Genomic DNA, 27,792 nt, shown 5'->3' on the forward strand with positions numbered 1-27,792 from the left:
GTAGATATCTCTTTTAGTTTTCAAGATATTCTCTAGAGAAAGTTTAAATACGAAAATAATAACAAAATATAATACATTGTAATTCTTATGGAAGCACGACTTATACTTATACTTTGCCTGCACAGCAAATTGCAAAAATGACATTGACCTGCATATAAAGTTCAAAATGGAAACTTCTTTCAGTGTTCAAGATGTGCTCTTGACAAAATTTATGTACACAAATTAAGAAAGAGCAAGTACTTTAAGATATGGGAGCACGAGTTATGATGTGCATGTGTACCAACTTTGTAAAGAGGAAAAATGCTGCTTTTAATGTGTGTCATTTTATGTAGGTTTTTTTATTGGTAACGTGTGAGAAAATATTTTTTGATTTCAGAAAGTGTTGATGTAGTGTCAACAAGAGATGTGTTTGTCAGAAACACTATGCCCCCTATTGCGCCGCTTTGAAGCCATATATTTGAAATTGACCTTCAAACATGACCTTGACCTTTCACCACTCAAAATGTGCAGCTCCATGAGATACACATGCATGCCAAATATCAAGTTGCTATCTTCAATAATGCAAAAGTTATTGCAAAATGTTAACGTTTTGGGACACACACAATGAATGAATGACAGACAGACAGGCCAAAAACAATATGCCCCTGATCTTTCCATCCGGGGGCATAAAAATACGACAATATGAAAATGGCCAAGTTGTATTTCCTGAACTATTACCCAAATACTAATAACTTTAAACAACATTTAAGCTATACAAAACTTAAGTCTGTTTAGAAATGGGAGCAGAGAATTTTTCTAAAATTGGCAACTCAGTTATTTTATATCATCATAAATAACAATATATGACAGCAAACTTACCGGTGAGGGTTCTTCAACTCTTCAGTGACATAGTTGAGATTATTCCTGCAAGGCATTTCAAAAATAGAGAATAATAGGTTACTGCCCTATCGTTGTGTTATATATCTGGCGAGGATTAGAATAATAGAGGGCGAGCTTGCCAGGTACGGTATAAAAATATATCAGACAGCGTTATGTCAGGCACATATCAATAGAGTGGTATGATAAAATGGGTTATACATACATGTACAGCGTAACATAGTTACATGCACATTGTGTTATGCCAAGAACAAAATTAACCGGATTAAACCTAAGTTTATAATAAACTCTTACCAGCCGTCATATGCCCAGAGACCATCATAGCAGGCAAGAGCAATCATGGACCAGGAGGGCTCGGTATCCTCAAAACCTGTCTTCAGTATCTCTGTGTTGCCTGGGGATTACACAAACAAAATATATCAGAATCTGATCATGTTGAAATCAAATAATCTTCACATTATCTTTGTTTCTTCACCATCAAACCAGTGTTTGCAATTTTGATAAATAATTGCTAAACTAAAACAACTTTTGTAACACCCTAGTGGTTTGGTGTCAAAACATCAGAACTGCAAATACTGTTTATTGAACGGAAAAATAAATAAACCAGGCCTTAAACTCCTGTTCTCATGGGTCAGAATATCTGAACGTTTCACAAATCCTAATACAGCGACTTTGTCCAGTCTTTATTTAAAAATTACCAAACAAAAAGACTCCCAATCAAAAGTACACTTCCCATTTCCTTGAGAGGTCAGAAAAAGGCCAGTATTTAGAACACAAAATGACCAATAAGAGCTAGGTACATGATGTACACAAGATTTTTAAAGGCCTCTAGACAGAAAAGAATTCTTACTAAAAGCCCAATCAAAGTTTTGTTAAGTTCCATCCACATTAATTCATTCTTCTTATAGACTAGCATGCCTACCATTTACAAGCATGTAGATGCCCCCGATGATGATGATCGCCACGGAGATGAGTTTCATAACGGTGAAGAAGTTCTGAACCTTTGTTGCCAGGGAAACGCTATACGCATTGATGAAGGTGATGAAAACTGAAATAAACATTTAAGAAATCATGATATAATATTAACATGCCGGATAGAATAAAAATGTGAAGGCTGTGGGTGAAATGATATAGAAAAAAAGAAAACAATCATACACTCTTCTTTTTTGTCAGTGTCTAATTATTAACATCACTATTGAATAGAAAATGTGTATGGAAACAAATCAAAATCAAAATGTGTATAGTATTATACTTATACTATAACTATGTTAGTTTATTAGCATAAATATCATCTGCAAAGCAAATTTTAAAATTGAGCACTTGATTTCCTGCATTTTGGGCCATTTTATGGCTATTTTAGTGGTCAACCAGGCAATTAAATTTGAGCATTTTTGTGTGCATTTTATGAATTTTAGCTTTTTTAACTAACAAAAGACAAATGGAAAAAGCTCTATTACTTTTGTAAAATTTTAACTCAACATGTGATGAACAGAACGTCAAAATATTTTACTGCTTTTTGACCGATTCCAATATGCGCCTATTCATTGTTGTTGTTGTTGTAATGCGTTAAGGGAGATAATGAAGCGACGTCTTTGCTTAATAGCAAATAGGAGCAAAATTACCGAAAAGACACACACATTTTGAAAAGTCAATTGCTGATTTTCCAAATCTGTGCGATTTTAACCGGCCAAAGGCTGATTTCAAACGGCCGCTTTAGCCGGCGTCCGGCTATTATTGAGAACCCTGTACATGTATACTATATAACTCTAGAAGGGTAGAAAGAAATATGTATTGAACGTAACATGCATTATAGTATGCTTAGTGTGATAGACATTAATAAACATTACATTTATCACATACCAGCTCGAACAAATGAAAGGGTACATTGCCAGAGAAGTGTGCTTTATTAGCGTTAACACTAGAACAGGTTGGCATGAAGTTTTTTTCCAATAAAATCAATTTAATAATACATGTTCTTCAAAATAATTGCCCTTTTTAATAATTTCTTTCTAAACCTTCAGATAAATATACAAGAGTACATGTCAATTCTTTATATCTGTGTTTAAACACCGAGACATATTCATAAGATCATGAATGCTGTACATGTCACATGAATATCTACAGCAATAAGATAATCTGATAATGCCAGACATGGGGTTTAAACTAGCATTCAAGTAGCTACCCCAATAACCCAATGATCCAATTATGTCTGATAAATCTCTGATGGTTTTTGTTCTCCAGAAGACGGCAATCAGACAAAGCGCTTAAGTTGGCATTCATAAATTATTATTTTTTGGCAGGTACTCATTCTTCAACAATATTGGGGACACAGGACTTAAACAAATATTTATCAATATTATTGTGCTACAATTATGCACAAGATATTTGTGTGCTAGTTTTCTTTGGAATGCCTGTAAACACAAATTTATAACACAATTGGACATTTAATTAATTTGGCTATTACTAAGTGAAATCAAAAACCTAATGTGTGTGATTTGTTACTCACAAAAAATGCCTTGGTCTAAACAAAGTTCAATTCAAGCCTTGATGGGAAGTATGCAGAGATAATGCAATCATTATTATTGAAACCCATACTAAGTATGTTAACTCAACCCTGTATTGACTAGACACAACTAATTACTACTCCTATTTATATGCCCTGTGCAAAACATAAGCAGTGAAAGCATTCTTGAAATACAGGGACTTACTGACACAAAAACAGACATTATACATACATAAACAAAGCACAGCCACCATCTTGACAATCAGGTCACCAGGGACGCAGTCGCCGTAGAAAGGCTGAACTAGGTACACAGCAAAGCTCATTGACGTTACGCCAAACAAGGCTGGTTTAAGGATAAGGACTGACGTCCACGCGAACAGGAAAGCGGGCACGGGTCCCAGCGTTCGGTGCATCGGACTGAAAGCCTCTTGCAGATAGGCGTACTCTGCGCCGGACTTTGTGATCATGGTGCCGAGTTCAGCATACGACAAGGCTCCTACAATCCAATTATCATGTCTGTACAAGGAAAACATCATGTTTTGCAGTTTATGTTGTTTATGGCAGTTATTTTGATGCATTCATAAGTTATATTTAAGTGTTTTTTCAATTTTTTGGGGGTTTTTTTTCTTTATTTTTTAACAACTAATATTGATCAAGATGATTTTGTGTCATAACAAAATGTAAATCTTACAATTCTAAAGTTTTAAAGATTTCTTTTTCATTAATTTTATTTTATATTTTATTTTTATTAAATATTATTCTTTTCAGAGGCAAAACAAACAATAAAATTATACGACTGATAATATGTTTTTGATTCATTAAACTATCAGCCATATAAATTGTGAAATATGTTGCGGCTGTCATAATTTTGGTTGAAATACACTTTTAAATATATTAATTTTGGATCAGATATTAACATTGAATGACCAAAAATCACCTTTAAGTTATGAAAAGCCTGTTTCTGGCTGCCAGAAAGGAAACTCTGTGCCCCATTGTGAGGACAAACTGATAGACAAATGACCATGATAGAATATCCACTTATGGTAAATTTGTTAGAAACACACATGTTAATACAAAAACCAATGTCCAAGGTAAGTTACACAATTATATTCGTGGCAGCCCATAACTTGAGACAAAAAGCACCAATATCTAATTATAGTGGGTAAGGGTTGGACAATCAATTTCATGTGAGCAATTATTCTGTAAGGCTTAGTGAAGTAAAATTCACAAGCAGATGTGATAATATGCCTCTCCACAACAAATGAAACGCTAACTAGCTAACTTGGAATGGAGGACTTTGTTCTTCAGGCATGGTAGCACTCAAAATTTGGATAAAAAAGATTTGGCTTTGTTCGATGTTTTTCCTTCCCAGTGAAAAAACAGAACAAAGTTTTGGTGGCCAGGTCGCGAAGCCAAATGGTAACCAAAGAGAAAAATGTATCCAAAACAAGGGAAATCTGTTTTGTTTATTCTTCCCAGTGAATAAACACAACAAATTGATTTGATTTTTGATCGCGTGTACTGTGTATGTTACATTTCGTCTTCCCAGTGACGACATGCAACCGTTCTAAAAATTAACAAATTGAAACCCTGGCCTGGGCCGAAACAAAAATATTGGGGGTTCAATGAAGGAAAAGCTTTTCTTTATCTTTCCTTCCTAGTGAAAAGATGGAGAAAAGACTTCTACAATTGCCACATGCGGTCTCTCCATTTTTGTTTAGTTTGTTCTCTCCGATATATAATAATGTTGATGACTCCATAACTCCATCGAATCGCCTGTATCTGTTACTGTAAACACAAAGTAATTTAAAGCAAAAAATAGCAACACACAAGAATGATGCTGTCCATGAAAACGATTTATGGAGGGCGTATTGGCATTGCTCTCATTTATTACCTAATTATCGTTTTGTTGCCTTATCAAAATTTATTTATGGGGTCAATACTATCTCTCCACAATCCAGGAGGACTGTTTGACCCAAAAGGGACCCCAAGGGAAAAGGATCCAGTAGTGGGTGTTTGGTTATAGCTGTTCCCTGCATGTCTCTCCGAACAAATAAGGAGGGCAAGACAGGGGCAGTTAGAGGAGGAGAGGACTTTTTGTGGGGAGGGGGACAACTCATAAGGGGGGAAGACATAATAAAGTAGTTTCTGTCTGGAGCTATTCATCCTTGTACAGGTAGCAATGGGTTCAGGCATATCTTTTATTTTCAAAAACTTTACACACAACTAAACTAAAGTTAATTGAGTTTATTTAATCCCTAAACTATAATCTAAACTTTAGAGCCTAAGTTAATAAATTTATTTTTCTTGTATTTACTACCGACTTCAAAACCTTTTTATCTCTTCAGATATCATTTAGCAGGATACATGTAACATTGTTTGTAAACAGAAGAATTTGTAACATACATGCAAAGGATACAAGATTGTGTTCAATATATTGTATACTGTGCAAGAAATGTTGACTCTACATTCGCATGCTTATCCCTATTGTTGTTTCACTTATTTTTAACGTGTAAAACCATCAGTGACAAAGAAATTTTCTTCAATCATAGCAAAGGGGCCTTTTCACTAGAAAAATCTGGCATATTCATATCAATAAATATATTAAGGCCAAAGTTGAACACAACATTTGATCAACAAGTTGCTCTTATTCTTTGTGTAATATGTTCATTAACACTGCATCATCTATCGAACTTTACAGGAATAATTTTAATTGTTTCAACATTTTGTCATTTTTCTGACAAGGGACTGGTATTTTGCTATTTATTTGCAAAGATTTGTAACTGGTAATCTAACTTAGTTCATATTTGTAACTTGTGTTCTTTTGCCTATTTTAAGTCACTTTAAATGTTCATTGTCTACATTAGTGAGATTTTTTGTTAGTAGCTATGGACCTAACATTTGCTAATGCTACCTAAGTTGAGATTAAATTTTGTTGTAATATTGTATTAGTATTTTTTTTTTACATTTTTGTTAGTTATCACCAACCTAAAATTGGCTGATGCTAACTAAGGGAAATATGCCAGATTCTTCCAGGATTTGACCCATAAAAAGTTACACAAAAATGTCGAAGGATTAAGGTTGTAAACGTTATGTGGGTCTCTTATCAGACACACATAAGTTCGCATCCCCAATCCCTCACCAAACATACATACTCGTTTACCGTTGAGACGACCCCTAAAAAACCTTACACCGGGAATTGATTCGCTTCGTTTTGAAGCATTCTGGATATATGCTAGAACCAGCGATTTAAAAAATGTTTGAACACAAATAACTGAAAACATGCGTGATTTATGCTCCACACATGGCTTAAAATCATTTTTAAAAGATTGTGTTTGTTGTTGTTGTTTTATTTTTGACCACACATTTTATAAAACCAAATAACCATGTTCAAATTCAAACAATTTTTAGCAGTTTTGTAATCGAACAATTCATGAAACAATAACTTTAAAATCTTCATCTTAATATTTTGAGTTAAACAGATGTTTAAAAACTTTATGACAAAGCACAAACCTATATATTCAAATAAATAATTACATTTTTATAAACTGTTTTTTTTGTTGAGAAAAGATCCATTCATGATAATTTATATTGTTCTTATATCTGGTCCTAGCATACCACTGAATGTATAAGTACATTTTTTAACGAAACTATGAGGGGGCAATAATTGATTTACAAATGCCAAGTTCGTCTCTCCATTCTGAGAATTATGGAACAGCCACTAATATTCATTTTTGTTTGCCAGTGACTTCAGTTGTCTGACAAAGCTCCCATCAGGTTCCAGGCAGTCACGTCATGACCTTTCACAGTTCCCTGTTCAAATAAGAGCATAATAAACCATACATGTTAAAGGGGAAGAAGTCCCCTACATAAGAAAAATAACAAAAAGAGATGTGAATGGAAACAAACCTAAAGTACATACATAGACTAAAATGAAAATTGGGATAAAAAAGCTCATTTTTTTAAATAAGGGAAGAATATAACAAATAATATAAATGAAACAACACAAAAAAACAACAAAATCAAAAGCCTATGTAAGCTCTGTTTGGCATGAGGATGAATTAGTCTGGGAAGCTTTCATTTATGAGGATTTAATACAGGTTAATAATTGGGAAATGGGATGGGAGGAATTATTTAGGGATATACATTATTCACTTTTCACAAAACAGATGTCAGAATGCAGTGCAGAAAATCTAGCGCATCAAAATTCATTCATAAGTAAGTGATCAGCCAAAAAGGGATATTAATAACTACCAACAAACTCAAACATGTTATCACAATAAATATCTTTAAAATATACCTAAAGAAAACAAAAATGGAAAAATAATTATGATTAATTATTTTTTTTAATGTAAATAAAAACAGAAATGGAGACTACTTTTACTAGAAGAAACTGCATATTAAATAAGAATTTCATCACTTGTACATGTACTCACTTTCCTGAGCGTGCACAAATGCCCCATGACAACCTTTCATACTTAAAATAAATTAAATTTTAATGAGTCCTTATAAAACAACGTCTTTATGATTACCCACATTACATATACACTCAAAAATAGATAATCTTGTTGTTATAATTGTATGTTAATACTGTAGGCTGTCTTGTGAAATTTGGTTGAATTACATCTGATAGTATAACAATTAAAGTGATAAACAACATTAAATCATTAAATAATGAACCCCATTGCAAGCATTTTGGTGCCCAGAAGACTTTTGCCAATATATCCACAGACTAGAGCATCTAGAACCATCGATCAAAGTTTTCTCAATAAGATCTTTAATTTTCTAGTGAATTTTCTTCCCTCTATGAAAACAAATGCATGCTGAACATTTCAAGAACTAGAATTTAGCTAGTTATCTTGGTAATTATCATGATATTTAAACACAGGAAAAGGCATTTTGTGGAATACGAAAACATGCCTCACAAATGATAAATAAAAAAATCAATTAAACTTATGTCAACAATTATTTAAAAATTGCCATTTAGTGTGGGCTTAAAAATAGCAAAAAAATCTAATGCGTTTAGAATATACGAATATACAACACATTCTAACACTGTATGTTATGTCACATAGGTGAGAATATCTGAAAGTGAGGAACATGTGTTATTTCAATTGATCTGCGTAACGCACAGCACAAAAACCACAAACTTTTTAAATAAATATTATTAAACACATTTTGTCATATCTTTCACACAAAAAGTGTTATTAGACAAATTTTGTCAAATCTATCTTTCAACAAGGATTATGACACAAGTTTTGTCAAAATTATCTTAAAACAAGGGTAATTAGACATGTTTTTTAAAACTAACTTTCATCAAGAAATTTTTGACATTGTTTTTTCAAGACTGACTTTCATCAACAAATATTAGAAATGTTTTGTTAAAACTAACTTTCATCAAGAATGAATAGACATGTTTTCACAAAGCATAACTTTCATCCAGGAGTATTAGATTCATTTTGTCACAACTTACTTTCAACAAGGAATATTAGACATGATTTGTTACAACTTACTTTCAACAAGGAATATTAGACATGATTTGTTACAACTTACTTTCAACAAGGAATATTAGACATGATTTGTTACAACTTACTTTCAACAAGGAATATTAGACATGATTCGTCAAAACTTTGTTTCAAAAGGGACAATAAGGCATGTTTTGTCACAACTCACTATTAGCAAACATTATAAGACATGTTTTGTCAATTTTTTATTCAACCAGGATTATTAGACACGTATTTTCAAAACTTATTTTCAATAAGGGTTATTTTAAGGTTTGTCAAACCTTACATTCGTCACTGATTGTTACACAAGCAGGTTATGCATACGCACCAGAAATGCTGGACAATTTTTATATTTCAACATATTGTACTTTGCAAAGTTTAGAAATTAAATGCATTCAATGCTCAATATTCATAAATCTGTTAAACAACTGGACTCTTAGTGGTTAAACATATGAGGGTGTGGACGACAAACACTAATTCCTGATATAATGACATAGACAATTCTTTCGCAAAGTACAAATAACACCAATGTTAAATAAGAAATAAACCCACATTGAATAAAAAAATTGCATTTGTATTAAACATGTATACCATGCAGGTTAAGAATTTAGAACAAAACATTCAACATAAATTAAACAATTAGGCAAAAGAGACAAGTAACATATACCCAAAAAATTATAAATATCCTTATTAAAAAAAGTTAATCAACCAAAAAGTCAGCTATCAATACAATTACACCAAAATCAAAATGTCAACTTAAAACCATCATCAGCAAGCTGCACTTTTCAATCTTAATCTAAACTTGTAATTTCAAACTTTCGCCATCCAACATTCTTTTAGCATACTTTGATGATTTTTTTGGTTAAAGATTAAACAGCGGTGGTTGGCTTGAGTGTTTATTTACTGTGCATACCAAGGAGAGAAATCAGGCCGCAGAAGGCCCAGACTACGAGGCTGGCACCTACTGATCCACTGCCAGCAAGTACGCCCTTTGGGGAAATGAAAATTCCCGAACCTGAAAAGAGAATCATATTGTTGAGTCTCAGGGCATTATGAACAAATGGTCTGCGTTTTCTTTGGCGACTCAAGTATGACTACACTCGTCCCTCTCATATTCTTAGCATTCCTTTCCCCTCCTTGTGAAGATCTTGCAGCATTCAAGCAACGGGGGCAGACATTTGCTGACTTCTGTGTTAATTTATAACAAGTCCATTAAAGTAGTTGCTGTAAGGTTATCATCCCTTGGCAGTCTTGGCATTTGGACGGTGCCTCTTTGCTGTCCCGCGAAGACCCCACGGTGTCCTCGACATTCCTTAAGAGTACAGGGTTGCCGCGAGAATGCAGTAAGAATCCCAGTCCAGTGTAACAATAGTATTATTAGGGTATAAAATATATACAGGAAAACAAGTTTAAAACGTGAAACATTATCTACTTAAATTATAATAGCTTATACCAATATCAATTAATATGCTGCAATTGCTATTGTTTGTGATACCTATATCATGTATTATAGCAACTAATAAATTATGTGGATGTTGGCATGTTCTCACTTGCTATTTAGTCATCAATGGGCCCCGTTTCATAAACAATTCTTAAGTTTTTCGTAAGAATTCTGCGATTTTTACGTACGGACGTTCTTACGCCAATTCCTACGAACGTTTCATAAACGCGTTCGCAGACTTAAGAATTCTTACGAATCTTACTAACGTAAAACCAGTCTGCGCTCTTTAATTGATGGTTTTAAAAGACGTAAAACTAACATTTGGCGCCATCTGTCAGATTATAATAAACACTACGAGAACTAGTAGAAAAGCAATAAAACTAATTGTTATGTATACATTTATTTTTCTCTTTTAAAATAAATAAATGTGAAGTCGTCAGCAGAAATGCTTTCAAATGAGGTCGACGTTTTATGACGCTAAACGTGTTTTTGTGTGACGTTAAATAACTGCACTTGATTAGTTGAAATTCATTCAGGTGAACTGAAACATATATAACTTGTGATCTTGGTAACTAGTTCAGACGAAAAAGGCACTGACCCCTCGCGAAGTTATCGCTTATAATGTAAACAACGTTTTTAAAGTTTGTTGAGTGTAACAATTGCTTTGTTGTTGAAATTGAAATACTCATTGGGGTTAAACGAGCGTAGAGTAACAATACGATGTTGAAATTTACTGTCAAAGTTGGATAGATTTGCGCTGATTAACAATGGAACAAACTGCTATTGATTGACATGGAGGATTTCTAAATTAAGGAGTTGATATTCCGCATCAGGTAAGATGACGAATCTACATGACACCATGGTAAAAATCGCCTTTGCTAAAGGGACTTGTTCACAAAGTTTGGCATGTTTTGAAGGTAGTCATGAAATGCTTTTAATTGATAAATGTAAACATCGGAACTAAATAGTTCCAGTCCAGTATAAACCAATGATAAAATTAAAGAAAGAAAAAAATGTAATCCACACCAGGGCTTGAACCACTGACACCTGGAGTAAAAGTCTAGCACCAACCACTTGGCTGTCCGTACTGATATAGTACGCTCAGGTGTACTATTTATACTTTATGTAAGCAATCTTTGTAATGTAACAAATTATAGCTCCAATATAAAAACAAGAATAAAAGTAGAAAAAGAAAACAAACAGAAAAAAAAGTTTACCACACCGAGGCTCGAACCACTGACCCATGTAGTAAAAGCCAAGCGCCGAAACGCCGAAACCGCTCAGCAATCCGTCTTCACATGTGGGTTTGTGTAATTCAGAGTTCATGTTCTGGTCGTCATTGAGTCTTTACAACTACATTATGTGCGGACCTGACAAACCGTCTTCACATGGGTTGACATTTATTTTATACTTTGTAAAACCATCCGCGTGTTGTTACAAAATATAACGATGACACAAGAAATCAAAAATTTAAAATCGTTTCGCGTATGAGACGCTTTATAATTTTATCAATTTCTAACGATGATTTTTAGTAAACGAAAGTGTATTTTCAGTAAAAGTCTGCGGCATTAGTGTTATTTCGCACACTGATGTATATTGTTCATTTATTTCTTAAATCTGTGACAAAAAGTTGAAACATTCTCATTTTGATAGAGTGTGAACAAGTCCCTTTAACATTGACAGCAAATGTTTTGTTTTGGAAGTTAAATTAATACTGGCTAAATTTGCAGGTGTGTTATTGTTTTAAATTGAGATGGTATGGCATTAAAGGTTTAATACTTACTTTGTTTATATGTCAGATTGTAATATTATTAAAGATATGTGTAAGTTTGAGCTACTTTTGTCAAAACTTACATGTAACATGAATAAAAAAAGTCATTTACATCTGTTAAACTTTTAAGTAATGTTTAAATTTCTATTTATTATTTAACAGTCACTTCTGTTGAGATAAGACTAAACAATTGACAAAATCCTCTTAAGATAAGCTGTTATTTACTTTGTGTGTTGTAATTTGGACAATAATAAATTAAATTCAATAAAAGTATAATTCTGCTTTGGTAAGACATATTTTCTGATTTAAAAAATATTTTGTAAAAAGTAAGATTTTTATGTTTCATATGTCGGGTAAATATACTACAATCCTGCTAAAAAAATGAAATTCTATCTAATTATGTGAGTTAAACAGTATTATTTTTTTCATAAAATCATGCATGTTAGTCATTTTTTATAATTTAATACCGTGTTTAAATTTAATTATGGATATTTGTTATTAAAGAAGTTTGTGTTTTAGGTAAACAGATACTTCATGAATTATATGAATCACCAGGGAAAGGACCCAACTACTTGCACAGATGCATCCTGGCGGGTGAAAGAAGGGATGATCACTTTGGCAACAGATTGTTCAACTGCTTGTAAGAACTTATGTTTTGCATATAGTGACTGTTATAATTCTTACTCCTTTAAATGATTCTTTGTAACTTTGGTTTTACTAAAACACATGCATCGGAACACTACAAAAGTAAAAAAAAAAAAAAAAAGTTTAAATGTTAAGTTAATTTTATTGACAAGTTTAAATTAAGAATTCCGATGTGAAGGGAATCCATTTGAGATAAAGATTTCATAACATATCTTAATGATTAAAGAAACTTGTACATGCTAAAGTTTGGTGTATCCTGATGATTACCAGCCATAAGAGTTTCAACCATGACTGTCAGTTTTGTGTTATTCCAAATTATTTTAAGATACATCAGTAGGATTACATTTTTGATTTTTTTGCACTGGTACTTTTTTATGTTCAATTTTTATTTACAGAAATGTTGATGTGGACTCAGTCAAAGAATTTGCTGTAACTGTGTATGTCTCTTCACTATGTGGACATAAAGTGCTACAGCTGGTTGGAGATTAAGATCACAATGTACTGTTTTAATGGAGAACATCTGTGAATATTTATTCTAACAATGGAAATTCAAACATGAATTATTATAATTAGAAAACATTTTCATGTACATGCTGGAATTTTATTTGAAGTGTAAAACTAAAATAATTTAGAATTATTTTTAAACACAAACACAGTTTTATTATAGAAATAATTGTATAAACTTAAGAGAAATCAGTGTTTAAGTGATGCATTTTATTTAGTGTTTGACCTATTTAACACCTTAACTATGTTTTTTAATGTTGAATGTAATGGTAATAAAAAAAACCATAAGCTGACATCCAAAGGGTTTTAACCTTAAAGGGAATTGTTCACAGATTCAGGCATTTTTTTAAAGTATGTCAGTAGAAGCCTTAAATTGCTAGATTTTAACCTCAAAATAGAATTTTAGAAGAGATAAAAACACCAGAAAAATATTGGTATCCATGGGGGTCCTTAAATTATTTAACCTATAACACTCTGCCATCTTGAATTTTATATTTAAGCATTCATTTTATACTTGATATATGTGACCCATGTGAAATAACAAAATTTAACAGAAAAAACAGAATCATTAAAAATTATCCAATCATCACCCTGTTTAATTGTATCCATTACACATGATGAATACTCATAAAAAAGCTGTATTTTCAGTTTGAGTCTACATCATTAGTGGCATTTTGCTCCCTGATTTACAGTACATGTATTCTTTTTTATTTTGTATCTGTTCCTTAAATTTGGAAAATGGTCAGTTTTACTATCTGTGCACAATTCCTTTTGATCTTTATTCTTAGTTTTGTGATCAATGGAATGCCTAATACCATTTCAATAGTAAATGAGATTACGGGTAAGTACTTGTTAAACAATAAGGCCGTAAAACGTGCAAAGCCCTTCTTTATTGTATCTCAAATTGTGAAAAGCAATTCTGAGATTTTTATGTTTTCTAACATTTAATTACTTTTTTGAGTTACTTATTATAAGTAAATGTAATTTTTGTAAGATTAAAATGCATTGACTTGTTCAAATAAAAATAATAACATATGAAAATATACAATTTTGTGTTGTGTATTACATTTGCTTCCATGGCAACCAATTTATTTAAATGATACCATTGTTATTTTTCTACATTTTGAACACCAAATTAACTCAAAATAGTCACATGGATGTACTTTTCAATTATGCCATAAATTATAAAACAATATAAATACACTAGTCATAATTAAAGAGATTGTTGTTTTTTTAAATGAATTTAGTAGGTTTTTTTTCTAAAAAATAATAACCATTTCCAAAAATATTTCAGTTGGATGTTGGTAAAGCAATCTATGCATGTTAACTAAAGGTCTATTTTTATAGGGAACAAAACATATATTTACCTTCTTTAAGATACTTGCAGACCAGTTGGCAAAAAAAGTTGATCTGAATCAAACACATCGTTCATCGAACATTGAAAATTATCACTGAAAATCAAAAAAGTTTGTTTCCGCTTGGATATCAACTAATAACTAAAAATCTATTATTGTTGTTCATTTGAAACATGATTTTGAAGCCTTTATAAATATGGTAAAAAGATGTTTAGTTGTGATATCATAATTTGGATTATTATCATTAGCTGTCTGGCATGTATGTACTAGTTCTACCCAGGAAACAGACTCAAGAGATGTCCACACTTGAGTAAAAGCCAGATAATGTTTTGGTATCTTCTATGTATCCAGATCCAAACATTTAATACTTCCCAAACAATACAATTTTGTAAATGAAATTATAAAAAAATTACCTTATTTACAAAGGGAAAACCTTTGTTCTGCTTCTCCTGTTTTGGACATTCCATTTACAATAATTCAGTGACGCATCAAACAGAATCAAAGATAACCTTCCAGTAAATTCAATCCTAGAAGGAAACTCATTGATTTTGTTACACTCTGTTAAGTCGTTAGTGCCAAAAGTGGTTGATCCAATAAACATGCCAGTGTCTTGCATCATCCATGACCATGTATTCCAATTTCCAGTTTGCTTCATACATTCCAGTTTGACATAGATCTAATTAAACTTTCATATACAATTTACTTCTGTAACAATCCTCTCTTCTGTATTTACGCAATGCTTATCCCGTAGTACAAAGCATGGCCAGAGGTAATTTAAAACAAAAATCCATTCAACTTTGTTTACATTTGACCTTGTTTTTTCGTCGCGATTTGGCAAACAAGGGAAACAACTGTGCTCTCTATAATGCACTTCAGAAAGATAAATTTATTACAATTTACCGATTTTGTCAGTTTCAAGAGAAAAGTCACGCTTCTTTTGTCGAAAATGCGCTTAAAATCGTTTTTTTTTTATTTTGGAAAATTTGTGAAGACGTGAAATAGCTAAGGCGGCCATATTTGCGAACGCTACGACAGCCTAGACCATGCGTAACTTTAACGTTGGAACTTACGAATTCGTAGCAGGTGGTTGCGTAAGTATTTTTTTGTGAAACGCTTGAATTTTCTTACGGACTTCGTAAGTATACTTACGTAAGAAACCGTGCGTACGAACGTTTATGAAACGGGGCCAATAAGCATAATAAAATGCATCATTATAGTGTGGAGAAGTTACAGGAAGAAAATCTTGTGTGGCAAGCAGAAACTTTGCTAACTTGCATGAAGACTGCATCTTGCAAGCAAATTATATTCAAATGTATATAACAAAAAATTGAAAATCTAATGTAAACACATAGACAAAATTAATTACATATAGGCAAAATTTGTCCCGACTGTCCCAACTTTGGAACACCTGACAAAAAGGAACAAGGTAATTGGACTGGCCCTGTTTCACTGGAAATGTCAAGAGCATCTCAACATGAAAATACCTGACAATGACGGACAACTTAATTTGGCTGGCACTGTCTCCATAATTCCTGTTTATGCTTTCAATTAGCTCATGTGGGCAGCAACCCAATTTCCTACAGGTATATCCAATAATTATCTTATTTACTAGTTCCCAGGAATGAAACTCAAATCTTGTAAAAGAATCTGACAGATGCATGCCTTGCCAATGGAACAAAAATAAATATGTCTTTACTCTCATTGATGGAATGTTGGGATTAAGCCAACTGATATATCCACAAATGCTACTACAAAATTCCTCTGGCAAATGTGGAGTCATGGAAGAACCGTTTGAAGGTCATGTCTTAAAAAAATATAGTAATGCGAATTACAATAACATGCAATATTTTAAAGCCTTCTAGAAGCACAATATTTGGGACGATTCATTTAATAGGCATCATGGCCCCGTTTCATAAACGTTCGTACGCACGGTTTCTTACGTAAGTATACTTACGAAGTCCGTAAGAAAATTCAAGCGTTTCACAAAAAAATACTTACGCAACCACCTGCTACGAATTCGTAAGTTCCAACGTTAAAGTTACGCATGGTCTAGGCTGTCGTAGCGTTCGCAAATATGGCCGCCTTAGCTATTTCACGTCTTCACAAATTTTCCAAAATAAAAAAAAAACGATTTTAAGCGCATTTTCGACAAAAGAAGCGTGACTTTTCTCTTGAAACTGACAAAATCGGTAAATTGTAATAAATTTATCTTTCTGAAGTGCATTATAGAGAGCACAGTTGTTTCCCTTGTTTGCCAAATCGCGACGAAAAAACAAGGTCAAATGTAAACAAAGTTGAATGGATTTTTGTTTTAAATTACCTCTGGCCATGCTTTGTACTACGGGATAAGCATTGCGTAAATACAGAAGAGAGGATTGTTACAGAAGTAAATTGTATATGAAAGTTTAATTAGATCTATGTCAAACTGGAATGTATGAAGCAAACTGGAAATTGGAATACATGGTCATGGATGATGCAAGACACTGGCATGTTTATTGGATCAACCACTTTTGGCACTAACGACTTAACAGAGTGTAACAAAATCAATGAGTTTCCTTCTAGGATTGAATTTACTGGAAGGTTATCTTTGATTCTGTTTGATGCGTCACTGAATTATTGTAAATGGAATGTCCAAAACAGGAGAAGCAGAACAAAGGTTTTCCCTTTGTAAATAAGGTAATTTTTTTATAATTTCATTTACAAAATTGTATTGTTTGGGAAGTATTAAATGTTTGGATCTGGATACATAGAAGATACCAAAACATTATCTGGCTTTTACTCAAGTGTGGACATCTCTTGAGTCTGTTTCCTGGGTAGAACTAGTACATACATGCCAGACAGCTAATGATAATAATCCAAATTATGATATCACAACTAAACATCTTTTTACCATATTTATAAAGGCTTCAAAATCATGTTTCAAATGAACAACAATAATAGATTTTTAGTTATTAGTTGATATCCAAGCGGAAACAAACTTTTTTGATTTTCGGTGATAATTTTCAATGTTCGATGAACGATGTGTTTGATTCAGATCAACTTTTTTTGCCAACTGGTCTGCAAGTATCTTAAAGAAGGTAAATATATGTTTTGTTCCCTATAAAAATAGACCTTTAGTTAACATGCATAGATTGCTTTACCAACATCCAACTGAAATATTTTTGGAAATGGTTATTATTTTTTAGAAAAAAAACCTACTAAATTCATTTAAAAAAACAACAATCTCTTTAATTATGACTAGTGTATTTATATTGTTTTATAATTTATGGCATACTGGTCATGTACGTAATTCCGGCCTGTACGTAAAAAATCGGCCACCTGTGTAAAATCATTTTCATGATCTTTACGCACATATTTTGTTTTTATTTAGAAAAATCAACATGAAAACCATCCCCACTCGCAATATTTTGCAAATGTAAGAACCATATCACCGTAAACTTTTGTGTTAAAATGTCACAAATATAGCAGGAAATATTTGGCTCATGGGGAAAGTGATGTCATCATATGTTGCAACAATTATAATCATATAAGAAACAAATATATTTGATAAAATTATTTTTATTTTATCTAATAAACTTTAATCAAAGTTTTACCAATTTATTGTACAAAAAATTATATTCAAAACATACAAATCAGAACCTAAATATAAATTTTTAATATATGAATTACCTCCCTTTATAAGAATTTTGCTAGATTACATGTTTAAATATTATATATAAGCGTTTACTAATAATCAACACTGAAGTCAACTTTTCAAACAAAATGTGGTTACTTTTTTAGCTATGTTTGAAAAAATTTATTAAACACATTAAAAACAAATATTTTTTAATGAACTAGCAGTTTCCCCATTGTTTATATTTATTAAAATAGGTAGGGGGAGTAAATGGTATAATAATTTCGCATTTATTTTAAATTTCAAGTCAAAAATTTTAATAGTATAAACATTGATTAATACTCTGAAATTGAGGACATTTGTCAAAAGATATTGCTTTGTAATTTTACCTGCAGATCAAACCGAAAAGTGGCCGATTTTTTAGGTACATTTAACCTACGAAAATGGATAGTTTACATGTCATCATTTTCTGTTCATTAAGTAACATTCACCGATCTAATTCTATTTAAATTTTCATGCTAGGTGAGTTTTGAACCCAGGATTATATATGTGAAGTTTAGTTTCAACCAGTTGCCTAACACTAAAGATTTTTCTTAAATAGTCCCAAAAGTGGCCGGAATTACGTACATGACCAGTAATTGAAAAGTACATCCATGTGACTATTTTGAGTTAATTTGGTGTTCAAAATGTAGAAAAATAACAATGGTATCATTTAAATAAATTGGTTGCCATGGAAGCAAATGTAATACACAACACAAAATTGTATATTTTCATATGTTATTATTTTTATTTGAACAAGTCAATGCATTTTAATCTTACAAAAATTACATTTACTTATAATAAGTAACTCAAAAAAGTAATTAAATGTTAGAAAACATAAAAATCTCAGAATTGCTTTTCACAATTTGAGATACAATAAAGAAGGGCTTTGCACGTTTTACGGCCTTATTGTTTAACAAGTACTTACCCGTAATCTCATTTACTATTGAAATGGTATTAGGCATTCCATTGATCACAAAACTAAGAATAAAGATCAAAAGGAATTGTGCACAGATAGTAAAACTGACCATTTTCCAAATTTAAGGAACAGATACAAAATAAAAAAGAATACATGTACTGTAAATCAGGGAGCAAAATGCCACTAATGATGTAGACTCAAACTGAAAATACAGCTTTTTTATGAGTATTCATCATGTGTAATGGATACAATTAAACAGGGTGATGATTGGATAATTTTTAATGATTCTGTTTTTTCTGTTAAATTTTGTTATTTCACATGGGTCACATATATCAAGTATAAAATGAATGCTTAAATATAAAATTCAAGATGGCAGAGTGTTATAGGTTAAATAATTTAAGGACCCCCATGGATACCAATATTTTTCTGGTGTTTTTATCTCTTCTAAAATTCTATTTTGAGGTTAAAATCTAGCAATTTAAGGCTTCTACTGACATACTTTAAAAAAATGCCTGAATCTGTGAACAATTCCCTTTAAGGTTAAAACCCTTTGGATGTCAGCTTATGTTTTTTTTATTACCATTACATTCAACATTAAAAAACATAGTTAAGGTGTTAAATAGGTCAAACACTAAATAAAATGCATCACTTAAACACTGATTTCTCTTAAGTTTATACAATTATTTCTATAATAAAACTGTGTTTGTGTTTAAAAATAATTCTAAATTATTTTAGTTTTACACTTCAAATAAAATTCCAGCATGTACATGAAAATGTTTTCTAATTATAATAATTCATGTTTGAATTTCCATTGTTAGAATAAATATTCACAGATGTTCTCCATTAAAACAGTACATTGTGATCTTAATCTCCAACCAGCTGTAGCACTTTATGTCCACATAGTGAAGAGACATACACAGTTACAGCAAATTCTTTGACTGAGTCCACATCAACATTTCTGTAAATAAAAATTGAACATAAAAAAGTACCAGTGCAAAAAAATCAAAAATGTAATCCTACTGATGTATCTTAAAATAATTTGGAATAACACAAAACTGACAGTCATGGTTGAAACTCTTATGGCTGGTAATCATCAGGATACACCAAACTTTAGCATGTACAAGTTTCTTTAATCATTAAGATATGTTATGAAATCTTTATCTCAAATGGATTCCCTTCACATCGGAATTCTTAATTTAAACTTGTCAATAAAATTAACTTAACATTTAAACTTTTTTTTTTTTTTTTTACTTTTGTAGTGTTCCGATGCATATGTTTTAGTAAAACCAAAGTTACAAAGAATCATTTAAAGGAGTAAGAATTATAACAGTCACTATATGCAAAACATAAGTTCTTACAAGCAGTTGAACAATCTGTTGCCAAAGTGATCATCCCTTCTTTCACCCGCCAGGATGCATCTGTGCAAGTAGTTGGGTCCTTTCCCTGGTGATTCATATAATTCATGAAGTATCTGTTCACCTAAAACACAAACTTCTTTAATTACAAATATCCATAATTAAATTTAAACACGGTATTAAATTATAAAAAATGACTAACATGCATGATTTTATGAAAAAAATAATACTGTTTAACTCACATAATTAGATAGAATTTCATTTTTTTAGCAGGATTGTAGTATATTTACCCGACATATGAAACATAAAAATCTTACTTTTTACAAAATATTTTTTAAATCAGAAAATATGTCTTACCAAAGCAGAATTATACTTTTATTGAATTTAATTTATTATTGTCCAAATTACAACACACAAAGTAAATAACAGCTTATCTTAAGAGGATTTTGTCAATTGTTTAGTCTTATCTCAACAGAAGTGACTGTTAAATAATAAATAGAAATTTAAACATTACTTAAAAGTTTAACAGATGTAAATGACTTTTTTTATTCATGTTACATGTAAGTTTTGACAAAAGTAGCTCAAACTTACACATATCTTTAATAATATTACAATCTGACATATAAACAAAGTAAGTATTAAACCTTTAATGCCATACCATCTCAATTTAAAACAATAACACACCTGCAAATTTAGCCAGTATTAATTTAACTTCCAAAACAAAACATTTGCTGTCAATGTTAAAGGGACTTGTTCACACTCTATCAAAATGAGAATGTTTCAACTTTTTGTCACAGATTTAAGAAATAAATGAACAATATACATCAGTGTGCGAAATAACACTAATGCCGCAGACTTTTACTGAAAATACACTTTCGTTTACTAAAAATCATCGTTAGAAATTGATAAAATTATAAAGCGTCTCATACGCGAAACGATTTTAAATTTTTGATTTCTTGTGTCATCGTTATATTTTGTAACAACACGCGGATGGTTTTACAAAGTATAAAATAAATGTCAACCCATGTGAAGACGGTTTGTCAGGTCCGCACATAATGTAGTTGTAAAGACTCAATGACGACCAGAACATGAACTCTGAATTACACAAACCCACATGTGAAGACGGATTGCTGAGCGATTTCGGCGTTTCGGCGCTTGGCTTTTACTACATGGGTCAGTGGTTCGAGCCTCGGTGTGGTGAACTTTTTTTTCTGTTTGTTTTCTTTTTCTACTTTTATTCTTGTTTTTATATTGGAGCTATAATTTGTTACATTACAAAGATTGCTTACATAAAGTATAAATAGTACACCTGAGCGTACTATATCAGTACGGACAGCCAAGTGGTTGGTGCTAGACTTTTACTCCAGGTGTCAGTGGTTCAAGCCCTGGTGTGGATTACATTTTTTTCTTTCTTTAATTTTATCATTGGTTTATACTGGACTGGAACTATTTAGTTCCGATGTTTACATTTATCAATTAAAAGCATTTCATGACTACCTTCAAAACATGCCAAACTTTGTGAACAAGTCCCTTTAGCAAAGGCGATTTTTACCATGGTGTCATGTAGATTCGTCATCTTACCTGATGCGGAATATCAACTCCTTAATTTAGAAATCCTCCATGTCAATCAATAGCAGTTTGTTCCATTGTTAATCAGCGCAAATCTATCCAACTTTGACAGTAAATTTCAACATCGTATTGTTACTCTACGCTCGTTTAACCCCAATGAGTATTTCAATTTCAACAACAAAGCAATTGTTACACTCAACAAACTTTAAAAACGTTGTTTACATTATAAGCGATAACTTCGCGAGGGGTCAGTGCCTTTTTCGTCTGAACTAGTTACCAAGATCACAAGTTATATATGTTTCAGTTCACCTGAATGAATTTCAACTAATCAAGTGCAGTTATTTAACGTCACACAAAAACACGTTTAGCGTCATAAAACGTCGACCTCATTTGAAAGCATTTCTGCTGACGACTTCACATTTATTTATTTTAAAAGAGAAAAATAAATGTATACATAACAATTAGTTTTATTGCTTTTCTACTAGTTCTCGTAGTGTTTATTATAATCTGACAGATGGCGCCAAATGTTAGTTTTACGTCTTTTAAAACCATCAATTAAAGAGCGCAGACTGGTTTTACGTTAGTAAGATTCGTAAGAATTCTTAAGTCTGCGAACGCGTTTATGAAACGTTCGTAGGAATTGGCGTAAGAACGTCCGTACGTAAAAATCGCAGAATTCTTACGAAAAACTTAAGAATTGTTTATGAAACGGGGCCCATGCTCTAATCAGCATAAGTTTTGTTTTAAATTTCAAAACAACATTATTACAATTAGTTCTTGGAGCCTTAAAAACCAGGATTACAGTCCTCCAAAAAATATTAAGATATTGATGATTATTTCGCAAAACTAAACTGATCTGAAACAGGCAAACAAGGAACAATTTTTGTGTGTGCTTTCTTCTCCAGTTCATTTTGTGGGCAGCAGGCAGACAGAATCATCAGAACTAACACAGAAGAAATTGTAATCAATACTGACAGGCCCACACTGCAGTGGAATCCAGACAGTTGCCAAATTTCTGATGTAAGATTCCATGAAAATCTCAACTAGGCAGGCATATTGTCTCTCCTGGCTAACCATGGTGACCTCAGAAGATTTCTGAGCTTGTGCTGTTTCCAACACCATCAGAAAATGTGATGTGTGGTGAAATTAAGATGAAAATCTTTGGGATCATTAAAAAACAGAAACACAATGCCCCCTTCTGCGCCGCTTTGAAGCCATATATTTGACATTTGACCTTGAAGGATGACCTTGACCTTTCACCACTCAAAATGTGCAGCTCCATGAGATACACATGCATGCCCAATATCAAGGTGCTATCTGAAGCGACATAGAAGTTATGAGCATTTTTCAAAACCTAAACGCGAAACCTAAACACAAAGTGTCCGGTCCGATCACTATATACCCTCATTTGGGGGCATAAAAACACTTCTAACTTTGCAAATTTTGTCAAAACTAGACCTTACCTTAAAGAGATAATTTATACCTTATTATAGGTGAAAATATTTTCCTTTTGAGTAGGGTAATGATTTCTAAAATAGGCCCCATATTAGAACTTAACAAGAGTTGTCTCAATCGGAAGACATATTCCCCCGAAAAACACTCTTTTCGAAACCTAAACGCAGATTTCGAAACCTAAACGCGGACCCTAAGTTCAAAGCCAAGATAAAAAACTTGTGTGCGTATGGAAAGGCCTTGTCCATATACACATGTATACCAAATATGAAGGTTACATCTGGAGTGACATAGAAGTTATGAACATTTTTCGAAACCTAAACGCAAATTTAGTGTGACGGAAAGACAGACAGACAGACAGATGGACGGTGCCATCACTATATGCCCTCCCTTGATGGCATAAAAAACTAATAAAGCATACTTTATAACTCACCAATCATGGTGCCAACAATCAAGGCCACACCTGAAAGTAGCCCCACCCCCTTCTTCATCTGCACATGCTCAATACTATAACCCGAGTCTGAGCTCAAATTAGAAGAATTGCGTTTCAGACCAAGCAACTTGTCGTCCGGTAGCCCACCAAGTTCGAGTGCAAGCAATTTTGTCTTTACTCTATTCTTCAGAGGCTTCTCATTCATGACTTCAGTGTTGTCAACATCTAGAAATGACACAACGATCACTGAAATTAGCAGTTTAACCAAGCAATAAAAAGCCTGATTTCTAATATAATAACTTGAGTGTTTAGACCATGAAAATGCCTGCCTATATAAAACTGAGAAGCAAGCCAGGCCCAAGTTTACTAGTGCCCAGCTTGCAGCCTTATTTTTGTTGACATGACATTTAGTGGATTATTAAAATCTAGCTTTTTTGTGCTTAAATTTGTTGATTTTTCAAATAATGATCTTTATAAGACATCAGACTTGAAATATTTTATGCCATTTGATTTGATAGTTGCTAGATCTCACATTAATAGAGCCAGAAGAATAGTAATGGTTTCAAAGTATTTCGATCACTTTACAAACGGGAGTTTTTCACTCTATCCTTAAGTGAATAGCCCTTGAGACCTTTGCATTAGGAATAATCATGTTGTTTGTCTTAAATTGAGAAGTTTAAGAAAATTTAGATGTATCTTCTTTGAAATACAAATACTAAAAAATTGAGAATTATTATTCTTTTTTTGTAATTGTATTTATTACTTTTATTTTAAATAAACACCGCCCCCTCTTACTAAATTTAAAGGCCCCCCCCCCCACCTGCATGGCTTTCAGATGGAAATGGAAACTGAGTCTTAAAAGGACAGTCAAAAAGTCAAAAGTGCCGTTCGAGGCAAATCAATATTTTGGGTAACTATGAGGATTGCTCATAAAGCTAAACAAGAGGGCCATGATGTCCCTGAATCGCTCACCTGACTAACCAAATACAATCCCAACCCAGTTTTCATCAAGATAAACATTCTGATCAAATTTCATAAAGATTGGATGAAAACTGTGACCTCTATTGTCTACACAAGGTTTTTCTAATATTTGATCTATTGAACTAGTTTTTTACCCCAGGTGACCCAAATACAATCCCAACCCAGATTTCATCAAGACAAACATTCTGACCAAATTTCATGAAGATTGGATGAAAACTGTGACCTCTATTGTCTATACATGTTTTTTCTTTTATTTCACCTAGTGACCTAGTTTTTGTCCTAGTGACCTAGATTTTGACCCCAGATGACCCAAATACAATCCAAACCCAGATTTAATCAAGATAAACATTCTGACCACATTTCATAAAGATTGGATGAAAACTGATACCACTACTGTCTACACAAACAAATTGTTGACAGTTTTCCTATTATTTGACCTAGTGACCTAGTTTTTGACCTCAGATGACTCAAATACAATCCCAACCTAGATTTCATCAAGATTACCAGTCTGACAAAATTTAATTAAGATTTGATGAAAACTGTGACCTCTTTGTCTACACAAGGTTTTTCTATTATTTGACCTAGTTTTTGACCTAGTGACCTAGTTTTTGACCCCAGATGACCCAAATACATTCCCAAGCCAGATTACATCAAGATAAACATTCTGACCAAATTTCATAAAGATTGGATGAAAACTGCGACCTTTATTGTCTACACAAGGTTTGTCTATTATTTGACCTAGTTTTTGACCTAGTGACCTAGTTTTTGACCCCAGATGACCCAAATACATTCCCAAGCCAGATTTCATCAAGATAAACATTCTGACCACATTTCATAAACATTGAATGAAAACTGTGACCTCTACTGTCACACAAACAACTTGTTGAAGATTTTTCAATTATTTGACCTAGTGACCTAGTTTATAACCCAAGATGACCCAAATACAATCCCATGCCAGATTTCATCAAGATAAACATTCTGACCAAATTTCATAAAGATGGGATGAAAACTGCGACCTCTATTGTCTACACATGGTTTTTCTATTATTTGACCTATTATGTGACCTTGTTTTTGACCTAGTGACCTAGTTTTTTACCCCAGATGACCCAAATACAATCGCAACCCAGATTTAATTAAGATAAACATTCTGACCAAATATTATAAAGATTGGATGAAAACTGCGACCTCTATTGTCTATACAAGGTTTTTCTTTTATTTCACCTGGTGACCTAGTTTTTGACCTAGTGACCTCGTTTTTGACACCAGATGACCCAAATACAATCCCAACCCAGATTTCATCAAGATAAACATTCTGACCAAATTTCATTAAGATTGGATGAAAACTGTTACCTCTACTCTCTACACAAACAAATTGTTGACTGTTTTCCTATTATTTGACCTAGTGACTTAGTTTTTGACCTCAGATGACTCAAATACAATCCCAACCCAGATTTCATCAGGATAAACATTCTGACCAAATTTCATAAAGATTGGATGAAATCTGCGACCTCCATTGTCTACACAAGGTTTTTCTATTATTTGCCTTAGTGTTTTACCTAGTGACCTAGTTTTTGACCCCAGATAACCCAAATACATTTCCTAGCCAGATTTCATCAAGATATACATTCTGACCAAATTTCATAAAGATTGGATGAAAACTGCGACCTCTATTGTCTACACAAGGTTTTTCTATTATTTGACCTAGTTTTTGACCTAGTGACCTAGTTTTTGACCCCAGATGACCCAAAAACATTCCCAAGCCAGATTTCATAAAGATAAACATTCTGACCAAATTTCATAAACATTTGATTAAAACTGTGACCTCTAATGTCACACAAACAAATTGTTGATGATTTTTCATTTATTTGACCTAGTGACCTAGTTTTTGACCCCAGATGACCAAAATACAATCCCAACCCAGATTTCATCAAGATAAACATTCTGACGAAATTTCATAAAGATTGGATGAAAAATGCGACCTCTATTGTCTACACAAAGTTTTTCTATTATTGTACCTCTTATGTGACCTTGTTTTTGACCTAGTGACATAGTTTTTTACCCCAGATGACCCAAATACAATCCCAACCCAGATTTCATCAAGATAAACATTCTGACCAAATTTCAGAAAGATTGGATGAAAACTGTGACCTCTACGGTCTACACAAACAAATTGTTGATGGACGGACGCACGCACACACAACGGACGCCAGACATCACACAGTCACATAAGCTCACCATGTCACTTCGTGACAGGTTAGCTAAAAATACCTACGCATTAGTCGTCAGCGTGGATGGTCGAGTGGTAAAGGAGTGGTAAAGTCAGGAGACATTTTACTCCATAACTCCATGACTCTAGGGGTCAAAGGTTCAAGCCCTGTGGAGGTTAAGGTTTTTTAATTTGTATTCTTATTTTTTACTGGAGATTTTTAGTTCAATGTTAAAATTTATCAATATAAAGCATTTTAAGGAGTTAATGACAAGCTTTAATACATGCCAAAATCTGTTGGACAGTCCATTTAATGCCTCTGGTGTTATATTAGTAAGGAACACCAAAAGAATGGCACATGTTGTTGGATAAATTGACTTTTAGTACATTTTTGTATCTGATGTTTGCATGTTCAAAACAACAGGAACAGTTAAGCCTCTCATCAATCAAATTTTTTTCAAAGAATGCACATTTAGTAACAATCTCAGCGAACAAATTACAGTTTCCATGTTCCTCGTTTTAACAGGTGCAACATTCTTAAAGGGACTGGCATTTGTGTACACTTATTAGTTTATATTCATTACAATATCACGACTGGTATATTACATTACTTGGAAAAAGTTAAT

The 27,792-nt window shown here is 32.6% G+C and overlaps 1 protein-coding gene and 1 long non-coding RNA gene across 5 annotated transcripts in view; both read right to left on the bottom strand.

Moving 5' to 3' along the window:
- LOC127843969 (b(0,+)-type amino acid transporter 1-like) overlaps positions 1 to 27,792 on the bottom strand; it is a 74,816-nt gene that overhangs the window by 13,373 nt on the left and 33,651 nt on the right. For all 4 annotated transcript variants that reach the window (XM_052373894.1, XM_052373893.1, XM_052373895.1 and 1 more), the window contains 6 exons: positions 23,980 to 24,204; positions 9,797 to 9,898; positions 3,612 to 3,875; positions 1,799 to 1,924; positions 1,171 to 1,270; positions 859 to 903 (listed from right to left, as the gene is read on the bottom strand). In XM_052373894.1, the coding sequence (XP_052229854.1) occupies positions 859 to 903; positions 1,171 to 1,270; positions 1,799 to 1,924; positions 3,612 to 3,875; positions 9,797 to 9,898; positions 23,980 to 24,204 (862 nt within the window). The remainder of the gene's footprint in view (positions 1 to 858; positions 904 to 1,170; positions 1,271 to 1,798; positions 1,925 to 3,611; positions 3,876 to 9,796; positions 9,899 to 23,979; positions 24,205 to 27,792) is intronic.
- On the bottom strand, positions 20,113 to 22,622 carry LOC127843971 (uncharacterized). Its single transcript, XR_008032491.1, has 3 exons — positions 22,107 to 22,622; positions 20,529 to 20,649; positions 20,113 to 20,128 (listed from the first exon to the last, which is right to left on the bottom strand). It is a non-coding gene; the product is annotated as an uncharacterized LOC127843971 (long non-coding RNA).

Source organism: Dreissena polymorpha, chromosome 9, assembly GCF_020536995.1.
Source record: "Dreissena polymorpha isolate Duluth1 chromosome 9, UMN_Dpol_1.0, whole genome shotgun sequence".
In the NCBI taxonomy this organism is placed as follows: Eukaryota; Metazoa; Mollusca; class Bivalvia; order Myida; family Dreissenidae; genus Dreissena; species Dreissena polymorpha.